General features: G+C 46.3%; 1 protein-coding gene across 1 annotated transcript in view; it reads right to left on the reverse strand.

The window, feature by feature from the left end:
• The window catches only part of LOC147747989 (guanylyl cyclase C-like), a 679,125-nt gene extending 667,147 nt beyond the window's left edge, over window positions 1-11,978 (reverse strand). Inside the window, exon 1 of the mRNA XM_086957579.1 lies at window positions 11,635-11,978. Coding sequence (XP_086813705.1) covers window positions 11,635-11,836 — 202 coding nt within the window. The 5' untranslated portion in view covers window positions 11,837-11,978. The remainder of the gene's footprint in view (window positions 1-11,634) is intronic.
• Window positions 11,979-12,997: the final 1,019 nt, after the last annotated feature.

Consider the following 12,997-nt stretch of genomic DNA (forward strand, 5'->3'; position numbering starts at 1 on the left):
ACATAGGGGACCATGTACTTGGTCTCCGCTCCAGGATGGCTGAGTATATGGAAAAGGCGTCCAAAAACCTTGAGGCTAGCCAAGAATTACAGAAAGCTTGGCATGACCAAAAGGCTGTCTTGGTTGAGTATCAGCCAGGACAGAAGGTATGGGTGTTGGAGCCAGTGGCCCCAGCAGCACTCCAAGACAAATGGTCTGGACCCCATACAATTCTGGAGAAAAAGGGAGAGGTTACCTACTTGGTGGACCTAGGAACTCCCAGGAGCCCCCACAGGGTGCTCCATGTCAACAGACTAAAGGCATATGTCAACAGGGAAGACATGGGCTTGCTCATGGCTACAGATGAGGGACAGGAGGAAGAGAGTGACCCTCTCCCAGACCTGCTCACTCAGAACCCTGAGGATGGCTCAGTTGATGGTGTGGCCTTAGATGGCAGCCTCACTGAACATCAGCAACATGACTGTAGACAAGTTTTGCAGGCATACAGGCATTTGTTCTCCTTGACACCCAGTCAGACTAACTGGTGTACCCATGTGGTGGACACTGGTGACAGTCTTCCTGTAAAGAGCAAGATTTACAGGCAACCTGACCACGTCAGGGACTGTATAAAGACTGAGGTGCACAAGATGCTGGAATTAGGTGTCATTGAGCCTTCAGAGAGCCCCTGGGCTAGCCCAGTGGTTCTGGTCCCCAAACCTCACACCAAAGATGGCAAGAGAGAGATGAGTTTCTGTGTGAATTACAGAGGACTCAATGCTGTCACCAGGACAGATGCACACCCTATTCCAAGCGCAGATGAGCTCATTGACAAGTTGGCTTCTGCCAAATATTTGAGCACATTTGACTTGACAGCTGGCTACTGGCAAATCAGGTTAGCTGAGGAGTCTAAAGCCAAAACTGCATTTTCTACCCCCAGTGGGCATTATCAATTTGTGGTGATGCCCTTTGGTTTGAAAAATGCACCTGCCACCTTCCAAAGGTTGGTGAATCAAGTCCTTACTGGGTTGGATGACTTTTGCGCAGCATATCTGGATGATATTGCTGTCTTCAGCTCCACCTGGGAGGATCACCTGGTCCACCTGAAGGAAGTGCTTGAGGCTCTGCAGAAGGCAGGCCTCACTATCAAGGCAACACAGTGCCAGATAGGGCAGAGTAAGGTTATTTACCTGGGCCACCTTGTAGGTGGAGGCCAAGTTCAACCACTGGAGAGTAAGATCCAGACCATCAAGGACGGGTCCCCTCCAACTACCCAGACTCAGGTCAGAGCTTTCTTGGGCCTGACTGGGTACTACAGGAAGTTTGTTAAGAACTATGGGTTCATTGTGAGCCCTCTTAATGATCTGACATCCAAGAAGATGCCCAAAAAGGTTCAGTGGACAGTAAACTGTTAAAAGGCATTTGATGACCTGAAGAAGGCCATGTGCTCTGCACCGATCCTGAAGAGTCCTGACTACTCAAGAGAGTTCATTGTCCAAACAGATGCTTCTGAGTTGGGAGTGGGAGCAGTGCTTTCACAGCTTAATGTAGATGGCCAGGACCAGCCCATTGCTTTTATTAGCAGAAGCCTGACCCCCAGAGAGAAACGTTGGTCAGCCATTGAGAGGGAGGCCTTTGCTGTGGTGTGGACCCTGAAGAAGTTGAGACCTTACTTGTTTGGCACTCACTTCAAGATTCAGACCGACCATAAGCCCCTCTTATGGCTTAATCAGATGAAGGGTGAAAACCCCAAACTACTCAGGTGGTCCATTTCCCTACAGAGGATGGACTTTACAGTGGAGCACCGCCTAGGGACTGACCATGGCAATGCAGATGGTCTCTCCAGGTACTTCCACTTAGAACATGAAGACACAACTGGTCAAGGTTAGTCTAATGTCCCTGCATTTGGGGGGGGGGGGGGTTAGGGGAGTAGGGTCTGCTATCCTATGGTCACCCCAAATTTTTGCTTTTTGCTTCACTGGTTTATGACTTAATGTGGCTGTGGGCCTGCTAATCAGACCCACAGCCTGCTGTTCTCTCTCTAAATTACTACCAATGCACTTTAGGTGCATTACGAATTGGAACTGGTTCACCTTATTGGCCTCTGTAACAGTGTACCCTAGGTACCCAGGGCATAGGTGTTTCCAAGGCCTACCAGGGGCTGCAGCATGTATTGTGCCACCCCTGGCCTGGCCTCCATATTTGACACAACTGGCTGATCGCTCAGCTGGGGCAAGTTGGTGTAATCACCTCTTGCTTAGGTGTAGTATGCCTATACCTATCTTAAACTGGACACATGTGTTCCTATCAGCCACTCCTATGGAAGGCCTCATCAATCCTGGAGGCAGAGTGCGTGGAAATATATGAGATGGTGCTCTAGCATGAGCTAAGCCTGTCTGCAGCTGTCGGGAACAACTCCCTTAGCTGTTCCGGGATATTGCCATACCATATACTCTTAAGTGCATTTTAATCCTCGCGGTTATTCGCTAACTTTGGTTTGGCTTTATCAAAACATGTCGAGTAAGGTGTTATACGATTTGGAATACTATCCCCTCGACAGTTCTGTCGACGGGGATAGCATTCCACCCTTCTAGAGGGACACGACATGTGCGTAGCCTTAACCCCGGTTAAAGTTAACCAGAGCCTCAGCATCACAAAATGGATGCTGCCACCACAGACACAAGTCTGACCTCCTGCTGCTGGGAGTCCTTCCAGCGAGGGAGGCTTGGACAAAGGGTTTCCTGCCTTGGGAGGTGCGAGCACCACCCCAGACAGGATTTTGTGTATTGGGTAGGACAGGGCTGAATACATTGAGACATGCCCGGGGCACACAAGGTGTCCCCGTGCATAAGCCAGTCCAAACCGGTCCTGGGACTTTCCAGACCCAGGCCTGGCGAGGAGCTGGACAAAGGAAAGGGGGTGTAACCGCCCCCCTTCCTGGTCCCACCCAGAGGAGGGACCTAGTAGGTGATCCACCCATCAGATTGGGAATAAGAGTGGCAGCAGTGCCATAGCACCTCAGATCATCCTGAATCAACTTGAAACTAAGAAGACGACTGGACTTCGACATTCTGCTGCCCAGAAGACTGAAGAGCATCTCCCTTGTGGCCTAGGAGTGGCCACCCTGTGAACACAGGTACCAACCAGCAACTCGACGTCTGCTTTGCCGCCACCTCCCGCCGGAGTCCGAGCCCGGAGCCTGACAAGACCCAGACTCCCAGACTTCTCACAGCCCGATCCACAGTCCCTGCAAAGAAGGGACCTGTGGAGGTATCGAGAGACGTGGGACCGGGCCTCTTGGAAGACACCCGAAAAGCTGACTGCGCAGCATCAGAGGCACCCTCGACGTGCTTTGGGGACTGAGAACCCCCACCACCGAGCAGCCTTTGCACCGAAGATCAGCCCCCCAGCATCTCCACGATCTGCGTGGGGCCCTTTTGCATTGTGCCACTCGACGCGCCATCCCGGCCACTAGCCACGTGGTCAGCGGCCATCTTGGCGACGAAACAGACAAACTGCACTGCGGGTCTGGTTGCTCCAGACTTGTCCTCGCTCCTGTAGAAAGGAGCACCCGCTCTGACCTTGCTGGTCCGAGTGAGAAGCCTTTTTCAATTCCTGCGTGGCTTGCATTAGCCAAGGCCTGTTTGCTCCAATCAAGTTGCCGACACCGCCAACAGCGAGAAGCCTGCGTGGGACAGCTCATGATCGACTCCTGGACGTCCTCGACCCCTGGTGTCTACATGGCTGCAGAGAGAAGCTACACCTCAATGCCTGTTTGCACCCGACATTGCCTGGTTCCAATCTGGTTCCACGGTAGTCACTGGCTAGTGACTTTGAACATTGTCCCCTCTGCTTTCAGGTCTTCACATCTTCAGATCCACCCTTGGATCCACCGGAACTCTTCACATCGAGCCGCCTGCAGCATCTTCAGCTCCAAGCACCATCGACCAGCGTGACGAAACCCGACACTACTTCAACCCTATGCACCCGCGTCCTGTGGGTGAGGTAACTCAGCAACGCCGGTGTCCCCACACTGGTACACACCTCTAGGGCCTGTGTCTCAAGTTTCAGCTTTCTAGGTCACTCGGAAGGTTCCTAACTAACTAACTCTATAACTTTTACGCACCATAGACATTGCATTGGTGAGTGCGTGCACTTTAAACACTGCACCCGAGTCCCGCGGGCCTTTCCCGACTTAGTCACTGCTAGTCCCGATCAGCTCCAGCGTTCCCAAGGCCCTAGGCCTGTTTCCTTTTCGATTGGTATCTCTTATACCACTTTCTTAGTATATGGTTTAGTTGGCCCCTAGGGCTCATCCATATTGTGCAACTTTTGAGTATTTTAAACTGTGTTTTGTTTAACGCTGTGCTTCTGTGCTCATAAAGAGTTCAGGGGATATTTGTAGTTAATAAATATATATATTTTCAATATATATCTGTGTGGTGTCCTTTCATGTGATATTCAAGGGGGTTGTGTATGGTAATACAGCTGGCTTCACATGCCTTTCAGAGTTTAGCCTAAGACTGCTTTGTCCACGTTACCACTAGGATTAACTGGTCTATAAGGTTGACTTACAACCAATTATCATAAGGGTTGCTTGGCATGATACAAGGTGATCACTAGAACTAGTGAGCATCATATATCAGGCCAACTTCTCACACCGCCCGTTCCATTGACAGACTGGGTTCACTCACACGGAGGAGTACTTTAGCACCTACCTCTGAAAGAACATCTTGGCATGCCTATACTTTGTGGATTTTGGATATTTTGAGAATATAAAAATACTAACTTTATAAAAATGCAATAATCTTCCAATTGCATATTCATTTGACTAGATAAGTACTAATGGTGCAACAGTGAAAAATGCAGTCTATACATCATCACCCCGTGGAAGCAATTTTATTACTGACACAGTAACAACTAAGGAAGTTAGTAATGTATCTGCTAGGACCAGGGCACAAGTCGGGGATTCATGCAGGTACACCGCGTCCATCCACTCTTTTCCGAAGGTGGACGCCGTTCCTCCTGCCAAGAAGTTGGGCCCCACAGGAATATGCTGAACGTGTCCCGCTGTAATTTTCGGACACCGGGACACGTTCAGCAGCGCCTGCACTTTGCTTTCAATTCCCAGCAGCAACTTGCAGGCAGGGAGGGGGATATTTTCAGCTCCAGCTGTGCCGAAGTTAAGGGGTCATCAGGCCTCCTTTTGTTTGAATATCCTGACTTGAGGCTGCCTGGAACCTCACACTTAAATGTAAATGTCACGGAGGGGAAACAAAGGCACACCGCTTGTTATTTCTTCACAGGTACATTAAGAGAGGCAAACTTTTGCTTTTGTTCAGTCCCCGTGGATAAGAGATGCATGCACTATAAGAATGTTGGGTGTGTTGGTCTGTCTCAGTATTTACACAAATTACAATTTCAATAGCACTATTTTATTTCTTTTATAGCGTTAAGCAAACAAATGCAGGGTATCAGAGCTATTTATATAGGATACACATTACACATTGACAATAAATCATGTACATGTGTAAATTAATGTACAAGCTGAGTTACATGAGAAGGTGAGGGTTACAAGGTGGAGGAGTCACATGTCCTTCATACCTCACTGTGGTATTTTAGAAGGATTGCAATGTATGACCTGCAGGTAACAAAAGGATCTCTGTGTTAAACGCAGTAACCCACTTTACTATCTACATAACATAAAAATCTGTCATCTGCGTGTTAGATTATGTGCTTTGCAGGAGACACATTTACCTTCCAGGGGCGGCTGGTGACATTTGAAAGTGGTGGGCGTAAATACTGCACTGTGGCGAGAGAACAAGAAATTTTTGAAAAAAAGAGTTGACAAATGTTGCATTCTCAAGCAAATTTGAGAAAGAAAATAGGTGGCTTGGCGAACACATCTCTGGAAGTAGCCAGACAAGTCTCTTTGCACTTGCACAGATACATCAATATCCCTGCATTGACATAGGCACAGACACCCTGCACTCATAGACCCATTACTCACCCTTCTCTGACATATCACTAAGCCAGCATTCACCCATCCACATCACTCACCCTGAACTCACACATCACACTGCTCAACCTGCAGTCACACAGACATCACTCACCCAGGACTCACACAGGCACATTGCTCACCCTGGACTCACACAGACATCACCGACCCTGCACTGTCACAGACATCACTCACCCTGGACTCACACAGGCACATTGCTCACCCTGGACTCAAACAGGCACATCACTCACCCTGGACTCACACAGACACATCACTCACCCTGGACTCACACAGGCACACTGCTCAACCTGCACTCACACAGCCATCACTCACCCTGGACTCACACAGGCACATCGCTCCCAAGCATGGGTTACCAAAAAACGAATCTGCGGTCTGTATGCTTGAAAACATAAAAAAAGACGCTAAAAGACCATGAGCTTCACTTGCACTCAATACTGCGCTGTGGCACGATGCTTAAAAAAAAAACATTTTGTGGTGGAAAAAGTTGAACAAAGATGCACTAGGCTTTGCGGCGATCGGGGGCTTGTCCTGTAATGCCTAATTGTATCTTACAATGGGCGTTTCAACAAGAAGCTGCGTATTGTGTGAACGCACTTTTGAGAGGAATAGGTAGACTCTCCAGGCACAAAGAAACCTTCTGCCAGCCGGAGGATGGGTTTTTTTCCTCTTTTTTTGACAAACATATAATTTATTCTATGTGAGGCGTAATTGACAAGCAGCACAAAAGCCTTCCAGCATCTTAAATTGAAAACACCGTTTCCTAAGACAGATCAAATTGTAGAGCTTTGGAAAATTGCACAGAAAAAAACAACGCAATATAAAGTGCACATCTTCTGCATTCTGGAGTACCGGAGAACGCCTCCCAAATCACTTACATCTATTTAAATTTAATTTCATCATTTCAAAAACCAGTCCATCTCTAGCCCTCGTTTTTCTTTCCCCTGCAAAATTCGTATAAAAAACATCAAACTAAACGCTATTTTTTCCAATTGTGTTTCACTTTTCAAAATAAATACTGACCTTGCTTCAGTGATCATTTATTAAAATATGTTATCTTTCCTATGTGAGTTATACAGCTTATGCATCCAAAGGTTTTCACAGCACATTTTTTCCTGCTCAGAAAGACAGGTAATGGACTGTCCTAGTCTGATTATCAAAGCTTTTTCTGAGACTAGTATCTTACTCCTGCCTTTTATGTGAATTGCATTCACAAATTCGTCTTCCGGTAGTGAGCACTATTCCTCCTGAAATTGTATGGGTTTCACATGGATAATTCCAGTCGAGGCTCGCGTCACACAGGGGGGAGGGGGGTTATTAAAATACATTTTAAAAATCCTACCTGAGGTCCTGAGCAGGTCCACGCCCCGGGGTCCGTTGGCGCCACTACAGCCCCTCTCAGCCAATCCTGGCGCTGCCTATGTGGGAAGGGTATGCCCAGACGTGGGTCCCGTGCTCACTAGGCCACTGGAGTCAAGCTATCCTGGCTGAAGACGGCTGATAGCCAGAAACCGGTCCTAGGATGCTTGATTCCGGTCCAGGGAAGCCATGACTTGGCAGTTCGGTCTGGACTGTTCCCATGAAGCACAGGGTCAAGACTGATTTGCATATGCTATGTCTGAACTGGGGTGGCTTGGTGAGCAAAATAACGATGGATTAAACCCAGATCTGTGACTGGGGGTGAATGTTTTGCCATTGTGCAACATTCCGTCCATCATATTGTGTGTTTAGCTGTTCACCCTATGCGGGAAGGGTATGCCCAGACGTGGGTCCCATGCTCACTAGGCCACTGGAGTCAAGCTATCCTGGCTGAAGACGGCTGATAGCCAGAAACCGGTCCTAGGATGCTTGATTCCGGTCCAGGGAAGACATGACTTGGCAGTTCGGTCTGTACTGTTCCCATGAAGCACAGGGTAAAGACTGATTTGCATATGGCCATGTCTGAACTGGGGTGGCTTGGTGAGCAAAATAACGATGGATTAAACCCAGATCTGTGACTGGGGGTGAATGTTTTGCCATTGTGCAACATTCCGTCCATCATATTTTGTGTTGTGCTGTTCACCCTATGTGGGAAGGGTATGCCCAGACGTGGGTCCCGTGCTCACTAGGCCACTGGAGTCAAGCTATCCTGGTTGAAGACGGCTGATAGCTAGAAACCGGTCCTAGGATGCTTGATTCCTGTCCAGGGAAGACATGACTTGGAAGTTCGGTCTGGACTGTTCCCATGAGGCACAGTGTCAAGACTGATTTGCATATGGCCATGTCTGAACTGGGGTGGCTTGGTGAGCATAATAACAAACAGATTTAACCCAGATCTGTGACTGGGGTGAATGTTTTGCCATCGTTCAACATTCCGTCCATCATATTGTGTGTTTAACAGCGCCAGGGCATGGCTATTCTTTGCCCGCAGCACGCCCATTAGGAGCCCAAAGGGCTCCTAATGGGCGTGCTCAAACAACTCAAAAAACAAGTGCGCATGAATGGGCACGATGTGAAAATTCGCCCTCCGTCCCCACTCATGCGCACTTGTGTTGTGCTGCTGCCTGTTGCCCCCACTGTTTGACAATCATGTCAGTCAACGTGACACCAGACCGCCCACCCCTTCAGACTCTGAAGGGGTGGGCGGTCCAACGTCATGCCTACTGACATGATTGTCAGTTCTCCCTCTGCGTCTTTGAACTTAAGTAAACTGAATCAGTTTACTTAAGTTCAAAGAAGCCGAGGGAGCTGTGGGCGGGGGGGGGGCTAGGCCCCCACGCCCCAATGGAAGCACCGTGCCTGTTACCTTCTCTACTACTTTGATTCAAATCTGGGAGTTTACAAAACACAGATCTCTCCTTCAAGTGCATTAACCACCAGAGTTATCTTGCCATTATTACTATTCCCTGAGATTTACTGGGCACCTTCACAGCAGATGCCTTAACCCCATCAAATATTTTAAAATGTTGACTTTGCAGCCAATTAAGCATAACAGATCTACTGACATGCCGCTCCTTGTTGCTAAATTATTTGTGGCAGAGTTTGAAAAAAAAAATTATTAGTTGATGCCCAGAGTCTGAGTCGAGATTGTGCCACTTTTTTGGCACAAACCCAACGCCAAATCTCATTTGTTAAATCTCATAATGTGCTTAAATGTACTCATGATATACCTGATAACATATGTGTGAGGTCTTAATATCTGATGTCACTTCTTGTGATGTCACTTCCAGTGAGGTAATTTGCTGTGATGTTACGTGCAATGTCACGCTTCGTGACATCATGCTCTGTGATGGCACGTGTCATAATTTCACTTGCATACTGCCTAACCTGGTTAGTCCCCCATTTCTTTTTTTAGGACTTGTGCCCTGTCTACGACAGGGTGCGAAAATATGCATATTGAATTCCGCCTGTATGTTCAGTTATTTGTTGTCTGGCGACCTCGATTGTAATTGTTGTTCGTATTCAGTAATGTGGTTCAATGCTGTTGCAGCTGAAATTTTGCAAAACGAAATTCAATAGATGAAAGTAAACTGCAGTTGGGAACCCAATATTAAATATTTCTGCTTCCCTACCAGAACTGATAAAGCTAGGACCGGAATCTCAAACTTGTAAATGGGGTATCAAAGAACATATCAATAATATTTACCTGCAAACATATCTCAATCCACCATCGTTCACTTGTGTTCAAATATGAATTATGATTTAAGCAAATCACCCAACATGATGGAGGTAAGCCTGGCTGAATGTAGTAATTTCTAATATGTTGATAGTTGTATGAGGTACTTTTGTATGGTCTTTATTTTTGCAGTTGGATTTTTCCAAGCTTTATTGTGGTAGTGTATGGACCCGATTCAGAAAGAACGTCAGAAAATGAAGGGCAGAGACTTCAGTACTGTTCCAATCGTACATAATATCCGAATGTTTTTGACTTCACAGACATTCCCAGAAGTACATCTGGAAAGCTGTGCTAGGCACAGCTTTTCAGGCGTACTTCTAGGAATGTCATGTGACATTCCCAGCACAATCGTATTCCTGCTCCGTGGAGTTTTCCACAGCAGCGATGACCATGGGATCCCCTGTACAGAGGCACGCATTTTGCGTTTTTTCCCCTCTTAGTGCAGAAAATACATTCCCCCCCGTGGAGAAAGCGGCTTCTCTACACTCCTCCGGGGGTGATGTGTGCCCATTCCCACCATAGAGGGGATGTTACATCAGAACTGTGCTAGACTAACTTCACAACTTTTTCAAAAGGGAGAGAAAGGAGTTTGTAAATAATATCGATTGTCCATTGTCCCAATACAAATTTGTCCTGTTGATGGTATCACTGATCCATGACTGCCTTTGCCCCAGTACAGACTGGCCATGGTACCTTTATTCAGAACACAGCTACCCTTTGTGCAAATACATGATGGTTATGTACTGTTAATGCAGGTCCACACCTCCTTTTTAGGTCGAGCATTCCAGACCTCTTGTATATACTTTAGTGTATATACTTTACTATATACTTTAACATACACTTATATGTGTATGTTCTTTGTGGGCTCTGGAGATCAGCTCTAGGACTTGTCTGCTTCCACTTAGGGACTTGTTTCTGTTCAACTGCCTCTATTTAACTTTCTTGATAGAAAGCGACTAGCAGAGGTCGATAAATACCAGAATCACTTTAGCATTCTCTAGATTCCAGTCCATAGAAATTGTCTTCCACGAGCACCCGTGGACAATAATATTTTTTTCAAATCTTGTATTTCCAGCGATATGACCACCGAAGGCCCTGGTTTTATATTAAAAACAGAGCTTTGGACTTTACCATTTCCTGCTGAAAGGCAATATTTCTCTCCATGTGTTCCCATACCTGGCGTGTCACGCAGTTTGGTGCTTACTTTCCCTCTATGTTAAAGAACAGTCGATGTTTCAGCACCCAGGCTATTGTGCTGCATATCTAAATTCATATAAGATCCCAAAGGCGAGACCGATTGCATTGCAAATGCTTCTTACTATAGCTTCCCCAGTTCAGCTTGGTCATGACCCAAAGATGCCCTCTCCTCTTCTACTCCAGTTCAGGTTGGTCAGGGTTCGGTTATAAATAGGATTCCAGTTTTATGATGTCCATTTTTTTTTACTTTTCCTTTTTTTTCCATATTTATTTTGCATTCTGTAATATAATGGCGCTGTATGTCCCCTTGTATTTAACTGATAAAGGCACACTCTAACTATGACATCTGGTGGGTTGGTTTTAGAGCTATACAAAGACATATAATATGGATTACCCGTATACAAAATGGTCATATTAACACATTAGCATTTTAGAACAAACACATGTTCGTTTACAACTGTTTAAAACTTCATTAGGAAGCCCTGTCTTTATTTTAACTCTCCATTCTGTAAGTAGGCACAGACGTTGGCCTAGCAGTAATGTTTAACAGCATGGAAAAAAACTGAAAAGAAGACTTGTCTTTCGTTTTTTCCACGTTCATCCAAAAATACAGAGAAGCAGGTGAATTTTTGTCTTTATTTCTCTGCAAAATAATGAGTAAAAATGGAAAACTGAGAGCCCTAATTATAAGTAAACCATGCCAGACCTTTCCCTTTCCTAATTCAGTGCTAGATAATCACTGTATATTTATTGTCGTCTCAACTCCCCCAATACAAGTTGGTCACAGTACCTTTTTCCTTGAGCCATTCGTTCACCTTCTCAACTCCCAGCTCGATGGCCGGCTTCACCTTCGCCAAAGTCCACTCGGACGCGTTGTCGTCCAGGAGGACCACATTGAGTGTCACTGAGTTGCCCATGCACTTGCTCTCCCCAGTGGGCACCAGGAGAAGGAGGGGGAGGCAGATGGCGGCGAGTGGTCCTCCAGGGCCCATCTCTTCCGATTTCAGAGCCTCTTCACCTTTCCTGCAGGATGGAATAGTCCAACAGGAGAGGACAATGGAGATGGAGTGACATGGAGGACCCAACAAGTGAAGGGGTCTTATGCGTGAATGAAACACATTTCCCCCACACCTCTGCTGTTCCTAAGTCATTACCAATGGCCAAAGGTCGCTATGGTGCACAGCCTGTGTTTGTTCCTGATTAGGGCCATAATATGAGATTCCGCTTTGACACTATACTCTGCCTGATTACATTGTTTACAGAAGCAGCGGTTGTGACCTTAGAAGGCGGGGTGGGAGTTTGCTAATCTGGAGACTACTTTCACGTTATCTTACTCAATGTAACATCTCCTGCCTCGGCAGACATGTCTCCTTATATTCATTTACTCAGTCATATATACACTTAATCCATTCATCCAAACATTCATCCACCCATGCATTAACCCATCCATGCATCCACCACTCGCTACCCATTGCCTCATCTTCACATTCACCCGTCCCCAAAACGCAAAATTTCCAATTCACTTTCATTTACAAGTTAAAACTAGATCAATTGCCAGCAGGTGTTCAGAAATTGCTGGTGCCTTCATTAAAAATAAAATTTGGCGTATTTGAGCTATAACGGTGAGGTAGATCCAGCAGCCGAGATATTTCCTTCACAAATCAGACTCTACAACCAGGAGAACTTTCAGACGTTGCTGTGGGTACTGTTGGCTGCACACCTTAGGTGTGTAGCCTACAAGCAAATCTGGGGTCTGTAACCACCGCCACAGCACATTCCCAAGTCACATCTTCCTGTCGACGGTGATCTATTTAAAAAAATAATAATATGGAAATACAGTTTATCATACTGAGACAAAACAAACCTATAGACAAATGGTCGTCTGTGCCATCCACTGTTTATAAGATCATTACTAGCTTGTTAACGAATCAACAGTGTCAGTCTAATGGGGATAAAGGCAGTTAAACTCAAGCTAACCTCAAGTTAACCTACTCCATGTGTGGCAGGCTTAGGCCACTAGACTCATTTTTAGATGAACTTTCTCAATTATTTCCGTTGTAAAGTATGCAAACATGTCTTCTGCAAGTCTTATTGAAATCAAAGGCCTCTCAAAAAGCCTCCAGGCCCATAGGAATGAATTGGAGATTGCATGA

This window comes from Lissotriton vulgaris, chromosome 1_1 (assembly GCF_964263255.1).
Source record: "Lissotriton vulgaris chromosome 1_1, aLisVul1.2, whole genome shotgun sequence".
Classification (NCBI taxonomy): domain Eukaryota; kingdom Metazoa; phylum Chordata; class Amphibia; order Caudata; family Salamandridae; genus Lissotriton; species Lissotriton vulgaris.